The sequence below is a fragment of the Sphaerodactylus townsendi genome, linkage group LG15 (assembly GCF_021028975.2).
Source record: "Sphaerodactylus townsendi isolate TG3544 linkage group LG15, MPM_Stown_v2.3, whole genome shotgun sequence".
NCBI classification, from domain to species: domain Eukaryota; kingdom Metazoa; phylum Chordata; class Lepidosauria; order Squamata; family Sphaerodactylidae; genus Sphaerodactylus; species Sphaerodactylus townsendi.
In genome coordinates this window covers 24,759,917-24,778,990 of record NC_059439.1, presented here as the reverse complement: position 1 = coordinate 24,778,990, position 19,074 = coordinate 24,759,917, and the positions used below count along the sequence as shown (strand labels likewise).

The following is a 19,074-nucleotide window of genomic DNA, read 5'->3' as shown; positions in this document are numbered from 1 at the left end:
AGGGACAAGCTGGAACTGGAACAAGATCATGGTTACAGTTTAGATGTAGTACAGTTCGTGGAACATAGTGACAGAAAGAAATACATTCATTAAAATCAATCAAAGTGTTGCGTGTTTGTACCCAACAGTTCCAATAAACTAGCGAAGGACAGTTCCTCCAAGTATATTGCTTTTCACAGTGAAATATCTCTCTTTCAACAGAGAAAACTTGCAGCGGGGGTTGGAAAAGCTCTTTGCTCAGAAGAAACTTTTGGATCCAATTAATGAATTTTAATTTGTTGATTTTGGCAAATCCATCAATCAAATTTAGCGATCAAGTACTGCTTCATTTTGTCTCTGTATATGTTTTTTTCTCCAGATTGCATATGGCTCATTCACTTCCAAGAAGGGGGTTGCAACAGACGTTCCTTCCTTTTACCGCATGGTCCCAAATGAAACTCAGCAGTACATGGGAATTATTCAGTTGTTGCTCCTTTTTGAATTGGACATGGAGTTGGTCTTTTTGCTGCGAGGATGATGATGGTGAGCCTTTCTTGAAGACTTTGAGCAGCTGCTTTCAGAAAGCAGGATCTGTTCAGCCTTCACAGAAACAATACATAAACCAACCAAGCAAAAATGGGATCGTTGGAAGACATTTTTAGCTTATTCAGTAACATACATGAACATTTTTTGAGATAGACGGAGTCAATACATACATCCTCTGGGGATCTATCACCATGTTGTCGCTGAGTACTGTGCTGTTTTGGATTTGCCACACCAGTGCGAAATATATGTCGTTAGAAGACAAGGTGTAGGTTTTCACAGCCCAAGCTGATTTCATATTATCTGGAGCTCAGAGGAACTTTGAGTTTGGCGTAACTTCGTGGTAGCATATCTTTTACCATTAGCTCCAATGAGCTTCAGCAGTTCAGAATTATCTTTATAGTATAAAACCAGACAGACAAAGCAAATGGTTTTCTACCAGAAGATTCTGAGGACAAGCATTTGACTGTTCATTTCCAAATCTCCACGAACCATTGAAGGCCCGGTGAGATGTGCACTGGAAGGAGAGACTAAAGGCCTTCGGGTCTCCTTTTTTGAAATCTTGGATGACTGGTCACCCAGCTACGAGTGTCTTAATGTCTGCTGTCTATGCCGTATATGCTTTGAACACCATGATTCATTAAGCTACATGGCTGGCAAAGCTGTTAGACTTCAAGATCTCCAACCTTGGCAGGTAATAATCCCTCACAGTGGAATGGGTTTTAGATGCACATTATGTTTTCTAAAATTGTAATATAGGAGTCCACTGGGAGTCCATCTAGTCCAGCTTACTCTGCCTTCGCGGTAGCCTGAGTGCTTTTGGGAACTCACATGCAGGAGGTGAAAGCAATGGCCTTAAGAACATGAAAGAGCCTGCTGGATCAGACCAGAGTCCATCTGAGTCCAGCTCTCTGCTACTCACAGTGGCCCTGCAAGGTGCCTTTAGGAGCTTCCATGCAGGAGTTGCGAAAGCAATGGCCTTCTGCTGCTGCTGCTCCCAAGCACCTGGTCTGCTAAGAGCTGTAAGGAACATAGGCCGAGCCTGCTGGGATGGACCCAGAGTCATCTGGTCCAGCACTCCTGCTACTCTCAGTGGCCCACCAGGTGCCTTTGGGAGCTCATTGGCAATCTCCAGATCAGGAGGGTCAAGATTGGTAGCCATAGATCGACTTCTCCTCATTTTCTAGGAATCACCTAAATTCATCTATGGATTCATATATTTCCATGTATCACCATTATGTTCAAACAGTCAACCTGAAAATTCCCACCTGCAGAGGCGTAAATCTGAGGGGATCAGCACCAGGTCGAGACTAGGAAGATTGCTTTCAGACTTGGGGACCCAGCTGGTTTCCCACATGCTGAAATTCAAAATGGGATGGGGTGTAATCCCCCAAACAAACCTCTGGGCTGAGTGCAGAACCAGGCCCACTGTGTCTCTTGACCAGCCTCTGAAGCAATGAGCTGCCAGGCACTCATGAGAGGAGGACCATTGTCATGAAACCAGCCATTGGGAGACATCAACAGTGGGGTTTGGGGCAACAGGGTGAGAAGGATGGTTCCAATCAAAATCCAAACACCTTTATTAGGCATAAACCAGAGTACCATACATTTCAGAGTACAAAACAGGATGGATTGTTATATATCATGTAGAACATGGATTAAAAATGTAGCAACTTTAAGCTTCAGAAATGTCTACATTAGGGCTGTTCAATAAGCTGAGACATTTTAGTTTGTCACAGAGGAAACATAAATTCTAGAGGTAAGTAAAGCTTCCAGATCGGTTCTAATATCATTATACCTTGAACATTAAAGCAGGATGCCATGAGGATTGAGTCCATAAGCGTTGGGACAGTGCCGACAACAATGCTCACTTTGTGGGATGTTAAGGAATGGAAGATAGACAGAGATAAAGGTTGCACCTTGCTCTTGTCATGAGACCCATCTGCATATAATTAACAAGCTGTTCTAAATATGCAGCAAGGCTAGATTTAGGGGGTGTGATCCCAAAATAGGGAACAGGAGCTTTATGCAGCACTCAGGAGAAGATTAGGTATTCCTGGTGTTTGTCTAGTCTTTAGATGATGGTAGAATTTCGTGGCGGTAAGCATATGAGAAGAGGATATTGGATTTAAATATTAGATTTAGCAGAAACCACACTGCCAGGTGTTATTTAAAGTATTTTGTTCTTTGTAATTTGCTTGATGTCTGGAAGAGGTGGAGGCATCATTCTGGCAGCTGAATGTAAGATCTTGCATGTTAGGATCACGATATTTGGGGAAATTACAGATGTAGTAAACAGCTAGAATCAAAGCTTGATCTTCCTGTTTGAGTGGGAATAATATAAGAAGAAAGGAAAAGTACTCAAAGTGAATGTAACACCTATTTATTCATTTTTCTTTTCAATCAGCTCCATCCATTTCTTCAGGGCATTACGTTCAACAACTCTGCTGGAGAAACAGTATCTTTCAATGATGACAAGGAAATAGGAGCTGGATTTGATATCATTAATATGGTCACGTTCCCAAATAGGTCCTTTCTGAGAGTCAAGATTGGAAAGGTCGATTCCTCTGCTCCCTAAGGGAGACAATTCATTATGCATGAGGATATGCTGGTGTGGCCAAGAGCTTTTAGCCAGGTATGGATTTCAGGACATTCTCAGCGATCACTTCATTTCCCAAACAAATGAATTTCATGGCTGGAACTTTTTTTTGATGGATACTTAATCTCCGTCAGCAAATCAGGGAGATTCTATAATAAAGACCCGGGAAACAAAATAACTGGCATTTCAAACTGAACAAAATTCAGGGGATAAAGATAATTCCATGCCTCACAGTATTTAATAGAGAATTGCAAATTGTTTTCCTTAGATGTGATGCAATTGGCCCTTTCTGCACCTAAAGCGTTTGTAAAATGTTTCAACTACTGCAAATCTTTGTCCACCATTACCTTCAAAATGATTTATGGCTCCCATGATGTGATTTTTTCCCCTTTTTTTTTATTTTATTTATTTATTTCTCATACTTGATATACCCCAATTGCCATGCTGGCAGGGGGCTGATGGGAATTGTAGTCCATGACAGCTGGAGTGCAGGTTAACCACGGCCCTAGGGGCTCTGAGTTATTTGTTGAATTGATGCTTCAGTTCTTCTGGCTGTGATTCTCTGTGATTACATGCTTCAAAGATTTTACCCTCCCTGTCATTTTTAAAAACACACAGAAATGATGAAAGCAGGCAAGGGGGGCCAGTGGAAACTCACCAGTGCAATAAAATTGCATTGAGGAAGTCTGAGGGATAGCTCAGAGGCATTAGAAGAAATGCAGTAAACAGATCGCGCAAATGAAGACATTTCAGGCTAAAGATAATTTTTTAGATGGGAATTCATTAAAAAAAAAGTTTAGGCTAGAAAAAAATTTCAGGATATAAAGGGAGGAGGAAAACAATGCAGGAACTCCATGGAAAGCATTTTATTTTCTGCCTCAAAATGTGTTAATTTTTTGCATGGAAAGGCAGCATGTAACACTGCTCTGGCTTAAATACTGCATTTGTTTTCTCTGGTCTCAAAATTTGCCTCACCAAGTGACAGAACACCTTAAGAACATAAGAACTAGCCTGCTGGATCAGACCAGAGTCCATCTAGTCCAGCATTCTGCTACTCGCAGTGGCCCACCGGGAATTGCAGCACAGGGCTCACATGCAGAGTCTTAGAAAGCAATGACCTTCTGCTGCTGCTGCCATATCCTGGAAGCACCTGGTCTGCTAAAGGCATTTGCAATCTGAGATCAGGAGGATCAAGATTAGTAGCCATAGATGCGACTTCTCCTCCATAAATCTGTCCAAAGCCCTTTTAAGCTAAAGGGTAGCTATTTCAAGACCTCAAACAAAGCGTAGGAAATCCTCCATAAACCACTCCTTGTTTGAATGTTGTGAACAGGGAAAAATAATAATCCAATGAATCAGCCAAACTCCTTTCATGTTTTGGGTTGAGGGCCTCCGTTCTGCTTGCAATGACTATTGTCATCCTGGTTCTCAGAAGAGAGAGAGAGAAGGAAGGGAAAAATTCTGCTGCTATAATTGTGTCCGTTGCCCAGGGGAGAGATTTCAAGCCAGATGGATAGGTGATATTTTTCCAGTTCATTCCTAGCATTCAGGCTTAATTCTTAGAATATTTCCAAAGCGATAACTGAAAACTTTGTGCCTATGTGCATAGTGCGACTCCTTCATAAATCAGCAGACAATACCGTTCTGAATTTCTGCACAAAGTGATAATCTGATACAGCCTATGATTCATTTGCTGATCAGATAATGTGACACTGGGCATATCAAGAGGTGGTGCCTCTGCCTGATGATAATCCACAGAGGAGGAGAAGGAGGAGGAGGAGAAGGAGAGAAAGAGGAGGAGAAGAGGGAGGAGGACGGGGAGGGAGGAGAAGAGAAGGAGGAGGAGGAGGAGGAGGAGGAGGAGGAGGAGGAGGAGGAGGAGAAGGAGAAGGGGAGGAGAAGAGAAGGAGGAGGAGGAGGAGGAGGAGAAGGAGAAGGAGGAGGAGGAGAAGGAGGAGGAGGAGGAGAAGGAGAAGGAGAAGGAGGAGGAGGAGGAGGAGGAGGAGGAGGAGGAGGAGGAGAAGGAGAAGAAGAAAGAAAAGAAAGAAGGAGAAGAAGAAAAAAGAAGAAGAAGAAGAAGAAGAAGAAGAAGAAGAAGAAGAAGAAGAAGAAGAAGAAGAAGAAGAAGAAGAAGAAGAAAAGTTTGGATTTATACCTCACCTTTCTTTCCTGTGAGGAGACTCAAGGTGGCCATAAGCTCCTTTCCCTTCCTCTCCCTACAACAGACACCTTGTGAGGTAGCTGGGGCTGAGAGAATTCTGAAGAAGTGTGACTAGCGCAAGGTCTCCCCGCAGGAATGCAGGAGGTGAGAAACACCTTTGGTTCACCAGACAAGCCTCTGCCACACAGATGGAGGAGTGGAGAATCAAACCCAGATTAGAATCCACCTGCTCTTAACCGTTACACCACGCTGGCTCTCACAGCAAGAATTACAACAAGAGGCAATATTGTCTGAAGGACTGCATGTTCACTGTTTACTTGATTTATCAGAGGGGCATGAGAAACAAAATGAAAATCCAACTGCCTCAGGATAGGCCTTATTATTGTCACAGGCTTCCAAGTGGGATAACCTGCCACAAGTACCCGAACACCCTCTTCTGTGACTGACATCCAGAGTTCTGTAGGGGTTCCAGAAGACTGAAAATCTATTGATTGGCATGCAGGAAAAAAATGTCTAGGGCCCCTTCCGCACACGCGAAATAATGCGTTTTCAAACCACTTTCACAACTGTTTGCAAGTGGATGTTGCCATTCCTTTTAACTTCAAAAAAAGAGCACTGAAAGCATTTTGAAAGTGCATTATTCTGCATGTCTTGGAATGAATAAGTGACTCAGAAAAATCAAGCGAATTAAATCAAGATTGGTGATCCAAATCTGCCTCAGTAATGCTGCTCAATGTTCTTTCTTACAACTGCCTTGGTTCCGCGTGGATTTTTTTGGTCCATGAGGTCCCACAGTCCTCGTAGCTTTTATGTGATCTTGATGGACACCAGTCCTCCCATTATCAGTAGTATAAATGCAGGTTCAATGCCACCTTAGGTGATGTACCCGCGTGTGGGAAATGGCCTTTAGTTGGCAATAAGGTCATCAGGGGCCAGCAACACTATGTGGTGGAATTGGGGACATGAACACAGAAAAATATCCCAGTGATTTAGGCATTATAGTTTGTGTTCTCTAAAAAGGTGTGAAAAGGAAAGGATAACATCACAGAAACCGCATCTCTGACATCAAGCATGTTGGCTGCACCACCATCCCGAAATAACTTGATAGGCTCGTCCACACATGCAGAATAATGCCTTTCAAACTGTAATGCTCTTTGAAGCTGTGAGGAATGGCAAAATCCACTTGCAAACAGTTGTAGAAAGTGGTTTGAAAGCATTATTATTTTAGGTGTCTTGAGGAAGAGCCATAGTTCCAGTGGAGGTTATCTTCATTACCCTGCAGGAAAGAAAGCAAGATTTAAGTGCAATGCTTAGAGACCAAACAAGGCGTTTGGAGTGGAAGTTTTTGAGTAGCTTCCTTTGAGGGGCTTGGACTCTTGAAAACTCAGACCCCAAGTCTTGCAGGACTCTAAGGTGCTAGTGGGAAAATGATGATGATGATGATGACAATGACAATGTAAAGCAAAACTGGAACAATAGAAATGTGGTTTTCCACACGGGAATGAATCATTGAAATGTTAGCAGGAGGAGCAGCCCAATCCAGAGCCCACAGTGCGGCGAGGGCAGCACTGTTGCAGTGCATCCTGCAGCCTTCACAGGGGGGTTTCTGGTGAGTGTATGGAGGAGAACTCCTCCAAACCCCATGTAACAGAGAAAGAAGCCATTCATAAGGGTTAATGGACTTATGCCAACCACAATAGTGTCATGCATCCATGCCCCAACCTGCAACACAAATGCAGGTAAACCTGGGGTGGAAGTCAAAAACGTTGCCTTCACCCCCAGGAATCTCTCTACCATGTCCTGGCTGCACTGGCGTAGGAGGTTAAGAGCTCGTGTATCTAATCTGGAGGCAGGTTTGGGATTCTCTGGCTCTGCCGCCTGAGCTGTGGAGCTTCTCTGGGAGTCAGATTAGCCTGTATACTCCCACACCGTAAGCTGGGTGACCTTGGGCTAGTCACAGCTTCTCAGGAGCTCTCTCAGCCCCACCCACACCTCACAGGGGGTGTTTGTTGTGTGTGAGGGAAGGGCAAGAGATTGTCAGCCTTGGAGTCTCCTGCAGGAGAAAGGGGATAAATCCAAACTCTTCTCTTCTTCTTCTCTATGGTGGCATGAGAATTCTGACACAGGACTAGGTGCTGCATCCAGGTGTTACAGGAGGTTGTGGCAGTATCTGTTCCCCTCAGCCAGGTTAAGTGCCCCAGGGAGAGCAAATCTGCCCGAGCAGGCCCACTCTGCCTCCCCCTGCCAATTCAACCCTCCCCCCCCTTTGGACTGGGCCATATCTCCTATCTTGAGCCTGAGACCCTAAATCATATATGAACTGTCACTGAGGCCAACCCTCTTTTTTTCCAGACAGGGTTGACTGTGTGAAATGCCAAGAAGACCATTATCCAAGCAAGGAACAAGACAGATGCATTCCCAAAGTAATAAACTTCTTGTCATTTGAAGAACCTTTAGGGGCCAGTTTAGCTTCAATGGCTGGATCCTTTTCCCTTATCACACTTTTCCTATTAAGAACTTTCATTAAGCACAGACATAACCCATAGTCAAGGCCAACAACCGAGATATCACCTACGTTCTCCTTGTCTCCCTCCTGCTCTGCTTCCTCTCTTCTTGTTTATTTCTTGGAGAACCCAATAAGGTCACCTGCTTCGTCCGACAAGCTGCTTTTGGCATCATCTTCTCAGTGGCTGTTTCTTGTGTCTTGGCCAAAACCGTCACTGTGGTTGTAGCTTTCATGGCCACCAAACCAGGGTCCAGCATGAGGAAATGGGTGGGGAGAAGACTGACCAACTCCATTGTCCTCTCCTGCAGTTTTATTCAAGCGACCATTTGCATGGTGTGGCTAGCAACCTCTCCCCCTTTCCCAGATTTGGACATGCAGTCTCTGACTGAAGAGATCATAGCAGAATGCAATGAAGGATCTGCCATCATGTTTTACATTGTTCTGTGCTTCATGGGACTTCTGTCCCTCATCACTTTGACTGTGGCTTTCTTTGCAAAGGAAGTTGCCAAGACAGTTTAATGAAGCCAGTTCATCACCTTCAGCATGCTGGTCTTTTTTGCAGTGTTTGGCTGTCGCTGTCCCCAACCTACCTGAGAGCACCAAAGGGGAAGAGCATGAGTAGCTGTGGAGATCTTCTGTATCTTGGCCTCCAGTGGTGGGCTCTTGGCTTGTATTTTTCTCCCCAAATGTTTCGTTATTCTGTTCAGGCCTGAGCAGAACAGCAGAGAACATTTAATTTGGAGAAAGAATTAAAGAATGTAAAATCATAATGATGTGTTATTCTTGGATTTGGTGCTGGAAGATTGGCATACCATAGAGGTTCATGAAACAGTCATACTCAACTAGTACATTGTACTTTAGTGATCATTTATAAGGGGATTTTTCTGTCTTACACAGTAAAATCCTGCTGCAAAGTGCATTGAGAGTGGAATGAAAGTGCATTATGTGGCATGAGAGAAAGTGCCTGATAAGGGAGCTGGGGAATAATGACAGAAAAAAATAAAAAAGTAAGAGTTTTTTTAAAAAAAAGATACTTATAGTCCAAAATAGGTTAATAAAAACACTGACAGATGATTACTGTTATAAATTTTTAATTATACTGTTATAAATTTTAATTATTATCACTATATCCATCCATCCATCCATCCATCCATCCATCCATCCATCATCCATCCATCCATCCATCCATCCGTCCATCCATCCATCCATCCATCCATCCATCCATCCATCCATCCATACATCTATATATCCATCTATCTATCTATATCTATATCTATCTATCTATCCATATATCTATCTATCTATCATCTATCTAATCTATCTATCTATCTATCTATCTATCTATCTATCTATCTATCTATCTATCTATCTATCTATCTATCTATCTATCTATCTATCTATCTACATACATACATATTCAGAAATACCAGTTCAATGTGTACACTGTTTACTCATGTGTACACTGTTTACTCATATGGTTTAATCATTTGCCTCTCTACTGAATTCCTCCTGGTGACTCTCCTTTCAAGGTAATGCATGCATTTAAATATTTTTAACTCAGGTTTGAAAATTCTTCAGAACACTGAAAGCAGGCTGGGACTACAATCAATCATCCTTAGAACATATCAGTAGCGCCACCAGCATTCTTCAAAACAAAGTCCTTGTGTTTACCTCAGCATTATCTTTAGAGACTCATGTTCTTGATAGCGTTTACTTAGAAGAAACTCTGGCATACGTATTCTACTGAACAACAGACTAGCTGCAGAGGCAGGTCCTAAAAAAACAAGTTCACGGCCAAAGATGCCCACATAATTGCTTCCAGCTAATTTGCCCTCTCTTCCATGTAATTATCAAAGCACTGATTTTTTCCCCAAGACCAAGGTACAGTGGCTAGAAACAGGGTGTATGCGGTCTTCAGGTGGTTATAAAAAAACCCTGTTTGTCAACAGTCTCTGTACATTTAGGCACATTTGAGGTGTCAGTGGTCTCTAATCACATTTTCTTCCCATTTAGGAGGCCAGTATGAGGCAAGGAGTCTTGGAAGTCTCTGATGGTCAGATGACACATGGATTTCTACCCAGCTTGACTTTAAAAATCAAGCTGATGATTTGAGATTCCACAAAGATGTCTGGCAATCCAGACAGCGTCCCGCAGTGAGCTTGGGATGGGCGCCAACTGGGCAATCTGGGACTGAGACCTGCCACCAGGGATAACGTGCTACTGCTGTTAATGGCTTCCTGTTTAGTCCAGTGGTGGGCAGAGGTTTCATTCAGTTCCTGACAGTGATCCCATGCGTATGCACAGTGGCATCAGTCGGAGACCTCTGATTAGTGGGATTATATGTCTCAGATGGTTTATGTCCCTGTCAAATATTCTTTCCAAATGCATCCTTCGAAGGACTTTTTTTATGCTTCTCGGTAAGGAGACCTTTTGTGATCATGATTGGAAATCTCTCGCCAACTCTTCTTTAGAATGTATGGGGGATTCACAAATTGAAATAATGCCCTCTGGAGATAGGTGGCACCTAAGAAATCAGTAGCAGTACTATTAAGAGAGCAAAACTAGAACATTTCAGTATTTGAGGGTAGCACCCTAGGGCTGGACTAATCTGTGGCATTAAAGGAAGGAATAAAGGAAGAATTATATCTTCTTCCTCTTCCTCTTCCTCTTCCTCTTCCCTCTTCCTCTTCTCTTCCTCTTCACTCATGGCTGTCCATTTAATTAGTGTCCGACTCTTGGATACTCTCCTCCACGCTTTCCTGTTTGCCACAACTTCTTTCAATTGGCTGATGTTCATGCCCATTTCCCTCTGAATGGTTTCCAGCCAACAAGTCATTGGCCTACCCCATTTTCCATTTACCACTGTTGTGCAGGTAGCATCTCTTTTTCCAGTGGATTTGACCTGCAGGAGTGTATAAACAAGAGAAAAGCAGATGCCTGAATTGGGACAGAAAAAATGCTATTCAGATTTTGGCAAGCAAAAAAGAAATCAGTCTCTGCTTTTCTCTGTCCTGGGGTACCAAAGAAACCATTCACTGTGGTGTGGTTTCAGGTGAACACAGACCTTCCTGCATTACAGAAGATAGAGAGGGAAGAGACAATATTGGGGAAAGCACAGCTTATTCCACAGACCCTTCACTTAGTATGCCATCCTTCAGAAAACCAAAAGCTGACAGGTGCTATATTTCTGGTATTTACAAGAACTGGAGAAAGAACTTTCCCTCACATCCTTCCTAATCCTCACCTAATACTTTCAGCCTCTAAATATTCAAGCTCTTAAAAAAATTACAGTACTCTGGACAGAAAAAGGGAGCTTAAGGTCTGGAGATATATATCTCGTGGCGCGCGCGCGCGCGCGCGCACACACACACACACACACAAACACACACCAAACATTATGGAATATTTTTGAATGTGCATTACAGTTTTCTCTTTGGTGGTTTGTGAGGCCAGGAGGTAAAATGGGATGGAGGCTGAAGAAGTTTCAGCTGTCTTCATAGCCAAATTTGATTCTGGCAGGAGGTTTGGATGATGGCCTTGTGGGCTCTTCCAACTCTATGATTCTATAGTTCTTCATAATCAGGAATATTAAACAACATTGCTAGATGGTCATGACTGCTTAAAAATGAAAACAAAATGCTTTTGTTCACTGTTGACTGACGTGAAATCCTTCGATCTTGTGTGGGAGAAGGAAAAAGTATTCTGGACTTTATGGCAGAGCATCATCTCCTACCTACATTTGCATTTTTCTTTTAGATTTCTGAACTGTTTAGGTTTTAGGGACAGAATAGGATCATGAAGAATGGGTTTTCTTGTTCGAAAGCATTTAGAAGGAATTTTTTAGCTGTGATGACCTGAACAGCAGCTGAGGGAAAACATTGCACCAGCCAAGATGTATTTTTTATTAGCATAAAATCAGTGATGTAGGCAACACTGAGGACCCGGAGTGCCCAAATTGCAGCCCAAAGAGCTCACTGTTATGCTTAAAGTGCCAACCGACGAATTTAACCTGAATGCTGAGGTTTTAGTTTAGAAAAAATGGTTGGCTTGGGAGTAAGCTTGATGAAGCAACTGTGCAACGCTTCAGATGAGTGAATCACAACCCTAGGAGGGTTTATTCAGAAGCAAGGCCCATTGCCAGCAACCGAGCTTATTCCCAGGTAAAGGATCGTGCCCAGGCTAGCCTAGATGTGTGTGTGGGGGGAGTGATTTTCCGCCCCCCCACGATGAACTCTGTGCACGTGTGCCCACAGAAAGGGCTCTGAGAGCCACCTCTGGCACCCGTGCCATAGGTTCGCCATCACTGGCACAAATCCACTTGGACACTGATTGACGAACGAGAAAGCACAGAGAATAGTAATGTTGCCTGGAATTCCATTATCCTGCCAAAATCTAGCATCATGGGGAAGGGTGGTATCTAAATTAAACAAAATAAATGAAGAAATATCTAAATATCTGAAGGCTGGTCTTCATTTATTCTATTATAAAGTTCAGTGGGTTTTTTGGGGGGTGGGTAATAAATGACGATCTAGAAAGAGAGGCTAAGAGAACTCTCCTCTCAGTATTTTTTTAGTTTCTCAAACCATTGATGCAACAGAAGCACAGACTTCAATAAAATAATCTTATGGGCAGGCCAAAGAAATACTGAGAGCCCAAAAGCAGCAGAACTGAGATAAGATTATTTTAGGCCCTGACAAAAGTCTTTGTGAACGCGTGTGAAACACTGTTTTGCAGTATGGTGACAAAGTTCTACCAGCACAGCCTTGCCTTGGCATTTGCCATAAAGGAGATCAATGAAAGTCCCAGGATCTTGTCAAACGTCACTCTCGGGTTCAACATCTATGACAGTTACTATTACGAGAAGATGACTTATCGTACCACTCTGGACTTGCTTTTCAAATCTCTCCGATTAGTTCCTAACTACAAGTGTTCAGCCTCCAAAAAACTACTTGCTGTTGTGGGAGGACTGGGCTGCGATACCTCCATTTATATTTCACACGTCTTAAGTCTCTACAAGATTCCGCAGGTAGGATTTCTGCTTTTCCCAAGTTGCAAGTACTATTCTCTGTTTATTCCCTTTCTAATACCAGCTTTCTGTTTCAGAAACAGGATGAAGGATGACTAGATGTTCTATAGAATTTATAGAATATAAAACTTAGATTGTCCTCAGGGGGAATAGGGGAAACAAGAAGAGAAGGAGACACTTTGCCCATGACTTTTTTTTTTACAGAAATGTCCATATGCCAATTTGCAGAATAGTTGACTCACAATTTGGCTGATTAAAAACATAAGAACATAAGAAAGAGCCTTGCTGGATCAGGCCGGAGTCCATCTAGTCCATGACTCTGCTGCTCGCAGTGGCCCACCAGGTGCCTTTGGGAGCTCTCATGCATAAGGTGACCAGATTGTCACCTTTGTAAATCGGGACCCTGTGACAGGGAGGGAAACGGGAGCGCCCCAGAAGGCAGTGTGCTCCTGCAGCTGCGTGCGTGGGAGGCTGCTGCACTGCCTTCCAAAAATCGGGACGGTTCAAAAAACAAATTGTTTTAAGGCGGGACTGTCCCGCCAAAAGCGGGATGCCTGGTCACCATACTGATGCAGGATGTGAAAGCAATGGCCTTCTGCTGCTGCTGCTCCCGAGCACCTGGGCCGCTAAGGCATTTGCAGTCTCAGATCAAGAAGGATCAAGATTGGGAGCCATAGATCGACTTTTCTTCCATAAATCTATCCAAGCCCCTTTTAAAGCTATCCAGGTTAGTGGCCATCACCACCTCCTGTGGTAGCATATTCCAAACACCAATCACGCGTTGCGTGAAGAAATGTTTTCTTTTATTAGTCCTAATTCTTCCCCCCCAGCATTTTCAATGTATGCCCCTTGGTTTTAGTATTGTTTTAGTATTACAGTCTGGATTTGAGAGTGACTGGTTAAGAGAGGCTAGTACACAAGCTCAGACAGTCCTTCCAACCTTCCTATAAAATATTCTACATTCTTTTTAGTTCCTGTTTGGGTCATGTGCTACAGAGCTGAGGAAGTTTCCCTTTCCTTACCACGTGGCTACCGAAGTAACCCATCAGAATATGGGGATTATCTGGCTACTTCAGCATTTTGGGTGGAGATGGATTGGACTGTTTGTGGTGGATGACGACAGTGGAGAACATTTCATAACCATGATGAAACTGTTGCTTCCCCAACATGGCATATGCCCGGCTTTCATAGAACAAATAGGCCAAAATAGGCGCCTTAATGGGGTGACTGAAATAACTAGCATGCTCTCAAAAATGTGTCAACTTTTCAAATTGAGTAGAGTCAGTGTATATATTGTCTATGGGGATAATCGGACCATGGCATTATTGATCAATATAATACAAGCCCTGTATGATGACTATAAGGAACTTACATCAATGGGAAAGGTGTGGATTACAACCAGCCATATTGATTTTGCTGTATCACGAATTGAGAGGCACTTAAAGCTGGACTTTTTCTATGGCTCCATTTCCTTGACAATTCACTCGCAGGAGCTTCCGGAGTTTGAGAAATTTCTCCACACTGTAAAACCTGACGGGACATTAAAAGATGGTTTTTTCAAAGCCTTCTGGAAACAAGCATTTGAGTGCGTGTTGCCAGATTCTTCCGATTACAGTTTGAGCTGTACTGGAAAGGAGAAGCTGGACAGTCTTCCTAGTCCTGTTTTTGAAATGCGCATGACTGGCCATAGCTATGGCGTCTACAATGCAGTCTTGGCTGTGGCGCATGCTCTGCAGGCCTTGTACGAATCTCAATCCAATTGCCGATCAGTCTTCGAATGCAGAAATACTGAATTCCACGATCCTCAACCTTGGCAGGTAACATCTTCCCTTAGAGATCCATTGTGCGCTTACCCTTTGTGTGTTCCGGTGTCTGACACCCAGGCATTTAGTTAGCATCAGAGGTGGGATTCAGCAGGTTCGCCCCACTTCGGCAGAACCGGTTGTTAAAATAAGAACATAAGAACATAAGAACTAGCATGCTGGATCAGACCAGAGTCCATCTAGTCCAGCTCTCTGCTACTCGCAGTGGCCCACCAGGTGCCTTTGGGAGCTCACATGCAGGATGTAAAAGCAATGGCCTTAAGAACATAAGAATTAGCCTGCTGGATCAGACCCGAGTCCATCTAGTCCAGCTCTCTACTACTCGCAGTGGCCCACCAGGTGCCTTTGGGAGCTCACATGCTTGTGCTTGTAAACAACCAGTTTTATTTGAATCCCACCACAGGAACTGGTTGTTAAATTATCTGAATCCCACCACTTGCTAGCATCCCTGGAAACCCCCTCAGCAGCTGCTGGTCTGGGGGTGGGGACGGTGCGTGCGGATGGGGTTATTTTAATGTTGTTGTTGTTGTTGTAATTGTTATATTTTATTTATGATATTTTATTGCAGAGTTTTTATGGGAGCAGCAGTGGCGTAGTGGTTAAGAGCAGGTGCATTCTGATCTGGAGGAACCGGGTTTGATTCCCAGCTCTGCCGCCTGAGCTGTGGAGGCTTATCTGGGGAATTCAGATTAGCCTGTGCACTCCCACACACGCCAGCTGGGTGACCTTGGGCTAGTCCCAGCTTCTCGGAGCTCTCTCAGCCCCACCCACCTCACAGGGTGTTTGTTGTGAGGGGAGAAGGGCAGGGAGATTGTCAGCCCCTTTGAGTCTCCTACAGGAGAGAAAGGGGGGATATAAATCCAAACCCTTCTTCTTCTTCTTTTAACCTGCATAAACTACCTAGAGGCATGAGTATGAGGCAGGGTATAAATATTTTATAAATGAATGAACAAAAATTTAAAAATGTGTGTCTGAGCAAAGGGGGATAACTTTCTAGCCGGGAATAGGGTTCTTTGAAGACTTTTGTGTTTTGGTATTATTACAGTCAAATCCAAAGCAGGGGGAAGTCTCACAATACTAAAGCCGGGGGGCTTTACACTGGAATACACTGAAAATGCTGGGGGGAAGAATTAAGACCCATTCAGACACATCCGAAAATGTTATGTGTCTAATTCGAGCATACAGATAATTTTATGCCCCCCAAAAAATCAGAATCCAAAATTTTAACTAATTTTAAGAGTATTTACCAACCCTATCCCAGGATATTTTGTTCATGGGGAAAATGCCTCGGTCACTGTTGTCCCTCCATTTCTTTTCATGTTTAAGCTCCACCGATTTCTCCAAGGCATTTCATTTAACAATTCAGCTGGAGAAACCTGGTCTTTGGATGAGAACAGGGGAATGGGAACTGGATTTGACATCACGAACATCGTCACCTTTCCCAACAATTCCCTCATTAGAATGAAAGTTGGGAGGGTGGATCCCAAAGCTCTTGACAGGAAGAAAGTCACTCTTCGTGAGGATTTACTTGTGTGGCATAAAGCGTTTAACCAGGTATGGATTTCCAATGTACCAGGTACGAACATAAGAACATAAGAACATGAGAACCAGCCAGCTGGATCAGACCAGAGTCCATCTAGTCCAGCTCTCTGCTACTCGCAGTGGCCCACCAGGTGCCGTTGGGAGCTCACATGCAGGATGTGAAAGCAAGGGCCTTCTGCTGCTGCTGCTGCTCCCGAGCGCCTGGTCTGCTGAGGCATTTGCAATCTCAGACCAAGGAGGATCAAGATGGGTAGCCATAGATCGACTTCTCCTCCATAAATCTGTCCAAGCCCTTTTTAAAGCTATCCAGGTTAGTGGCCATCACCACCTCCTGTGGCAGCATATTCCAGTATGGATTTCCAATATTGGATATTTTGCAGAATTGGACACTCCCAGTACATCTAGATAAAGCAATGTGGAAAAAACCCTCAAACAATATTTATATCTCTAGTTACTGTTAATGGCTGCTGCAGGTCAGAGTTCACATGTTAACAGGAGTCCTTTTAGTGTCACAGATGAGCTGCTTCTTTATCCCTGAATAGGGACTGTGGTGGATCATTGCTGTTTTGAACTACAGGTTCCATCCCACCCACCCATCTCTCTCTCTCTCTCTCTCTCTCTCTCTCTCTCTCTCTCTCTCTCTCTCTCTCTCTCTCTCAGGTAATGGCTGCCACCACCTGACCTTGGTAGGAATTTCCTACTGGGGAGGGTTAGCACACACACACACCTCGCCCCAGCTTTCTTTTTAATTCTGAGTCCTTGCTTTTGTGTCTCTCCTTTTCCCACTCCAGATCTCACAGAGTTCCCACTATCTGGGAGACCTTGCCTGCTCCTTGGGATAGCACATGGATAAGATGGCTACCTCCCCCAGACCTCTGGCAAGAACTCTGGCCCCTTTAAGGTCCCAAAAAGAGAGACTTTCCTCCAGGCTCCTAAGAGTTTTAGCAATTTCTTTTTCTACCCACTGTCTGTCAGCCATAGTGTGCTATATGGTTATACTTTCTTCTTTTTTATGGTTTAATCCGTCCTAACACTTTGTCCTTTAGTCATAATCCCCACTTCTTGCAATGTGAGCTCTAGTCCTCAAAAGTTCAACCTGTGATCAATTCATTAGACTTTAAGGTGTTGCAAGTCTTCTTTTTCTGAAGGTGATGCCTGTTTCGAGATGTAGTGGCTCCTGTCAGCCCGGTTCTCAGAAAAGAAAGAAAGAAGGGGAGCAATTTTGCTGCTACGAATGCGCTTCTTGCCCTGAAGGGCAGATTTCGATTCAGAAAGGTAAGTGACTGCGACTCAGAGCTCAAACTATTATTTCAATTTAATAATTCTCCCAGCCTGGTCCTCTTCTCAAAACAGACACCTTGTGAGATCGGTGGGGGCTGAGACAATTCTGAGACAACTGTAACTGATCCCAGGTCTCCCAGCAAGCTTCGGGTGCAAAAGTGGGGATCAAACCAGGATCTCCAGATGAGAGTCCACCACTCTTAACCATTACAGTAAGCTGTCTGTAGATTGGAGCTTGTTGGTAGAACATACACTTGTCCTGCATGAAGAACACTCCAGTGCAGTTACTGACATCTGCATTCAAAATGGTATCAAGCGATATGGTTGGGGAAATGCATATTTACATGTAACTGGCGTACTTTTCTTAGGTCATTTTCCTAATGTGTAACTAGTTGGGGGATATGGCATGAATAAAATCTCACGTATCGAAGGGAGTCAACAGAATTAGACGTTAATTACCAGTAAATTGAGTCTAAGTTCATAACTTTCTTTTTTTCCCCAGACATGGATGACTGTTCTGCATGTCCAGAAGATCAGTATCCCAACCAGGACCAAGACCGATGTATTCCCAAGATGATCACTTTTCTCTCCTATAAAGAACCAATGGGGATCGGGTTGGCTTCAGCGGCTGTTTCTTTGTCCCTGATCACAGTGTTGACATTAAGAACTTTTATTAAGCACAAAGAGACGCCCATTGTCAAAGCCAACAACCAGCGTGTCACCTACGCTCTTCTGGTCTCTCTCCTGCTTTGCTTCCTCTGTCCGTTCCTCTTCCTTGGAAGACCAAGCAAGCTGACCTGCTTCCTCCGACAATCTGCTTTCGGCATTACTTTCTCCACGGCCGTTTCTTGTGTTTTGGCCAAAACCGTCACGGTGGTTCTAGCATTCATGGCCACCAAGCCAGGGTCCAGCATGAGGAAATGGCTAGGGAAAACTCTGACCAACTCTCTCGTCCTCTCCTGTTCCATGATCCAAATCTGTAGCTGTGCCACGTGGCTAGGAACGACTCCCCCGTTCCCAGATTTGGACACAAGATCAATGACTGAAGAGATAGTAGCGCAGTGCAACGAAGGGTCTGTTGTGATGTTTTACATTGTCCTGGGCTATATGGGGCTTTTGTCTTTCATAAGCTTCCTGGTGGCGTTCTTGGCCAGGAAGTTGCCCGACAGTTTTAACGAGGCCAAGTTCATCACCTTCAGCATGCTGATGTTTTGCAGCGTTTGGCTGTGTTTCCTTCCAACGTACCTCAGCACCAAAGGGAAATATATGGTGGCAGTGGAGATCTTCTCCATCTTGGCCTCTGGTGCTGGGTTGCTATGCTGTATCTTTTTCCCCAAATGCTACATTATAGTTCTGAGACCTGGGATGAACCAAAGAGAGCAAGTGCTAACAAGAAAATATGAATGAACCAAGTTATCTCGTGATGTTCTCCTGTGGAACAAAGACAATTGGTCTTGCTGGGGACATTATTTAGATGGCAATGTCGATACGGCTGGCCTCTACCCGGGCCAGGGCCTTTACGGCCCTGGCCCCGTCCTGGTGGAATGCTTTACCATCTGCTGTGCGGGCCCTGTGGGACCTTGGTGAGTTCCGTAGGGCCTATAAGTCCGAGTT

The 19,074-nt window shown here is 44.0% G+C and overlaps 1 protein-coding gene across 1 annotated transcript; it reads left to right on the top strand.

Annotated features, from left to right (window-relative positions):
• Nucleotides 1-12,523: 12,523 nt before the first annotated feature.
• Nucleotides 12,524-18,867, top strand: LOC125444258 (vomeronasal type-2 receptor 26-like). Its single transcript, XM_048516685.1, has 5 exons — nucleotides 12,524-12,814; nucleotides 13,786-14,631; nucleotides 15,964-16,191; nucleotides 17,328-17,454; nucleotides 17,963-18,867. Exons 1-5 carry the CDS (start codon nucleotides 12,524-12,526, stop codon nucleotides 18,865-18,867), a joined length of 2,397 nt encoding a protein of 798 aa, XP_048372642.1.
• The last annotated feature ends 207 nt before the right edge of the window (nucleotides 18,868-19,074 follow it).

Coding starts and splice junctions, on each gene's coding strand:
- LOC125444258 (XM_048516685.1), top strand. CDS start 12,524: ATGGTGACAAAGTTCTACCAGCACAGCCTTGCCTTGGCATTTGCCATA. Junction 14,632..15,963: donor ACGATCCTCAACCTTGGCAG/GTAACATCTTCC, acceptor TTCATGTTTAAG/CTCCACCGATTTCTCCAAGG. Junction 16,192..17,327: donor GGCATAAAGCGTTTAACCAG/GTATGGATTTCC, acceptor CTTTTTCTGAAG/GTGATGCCTGTTTCGAGATG.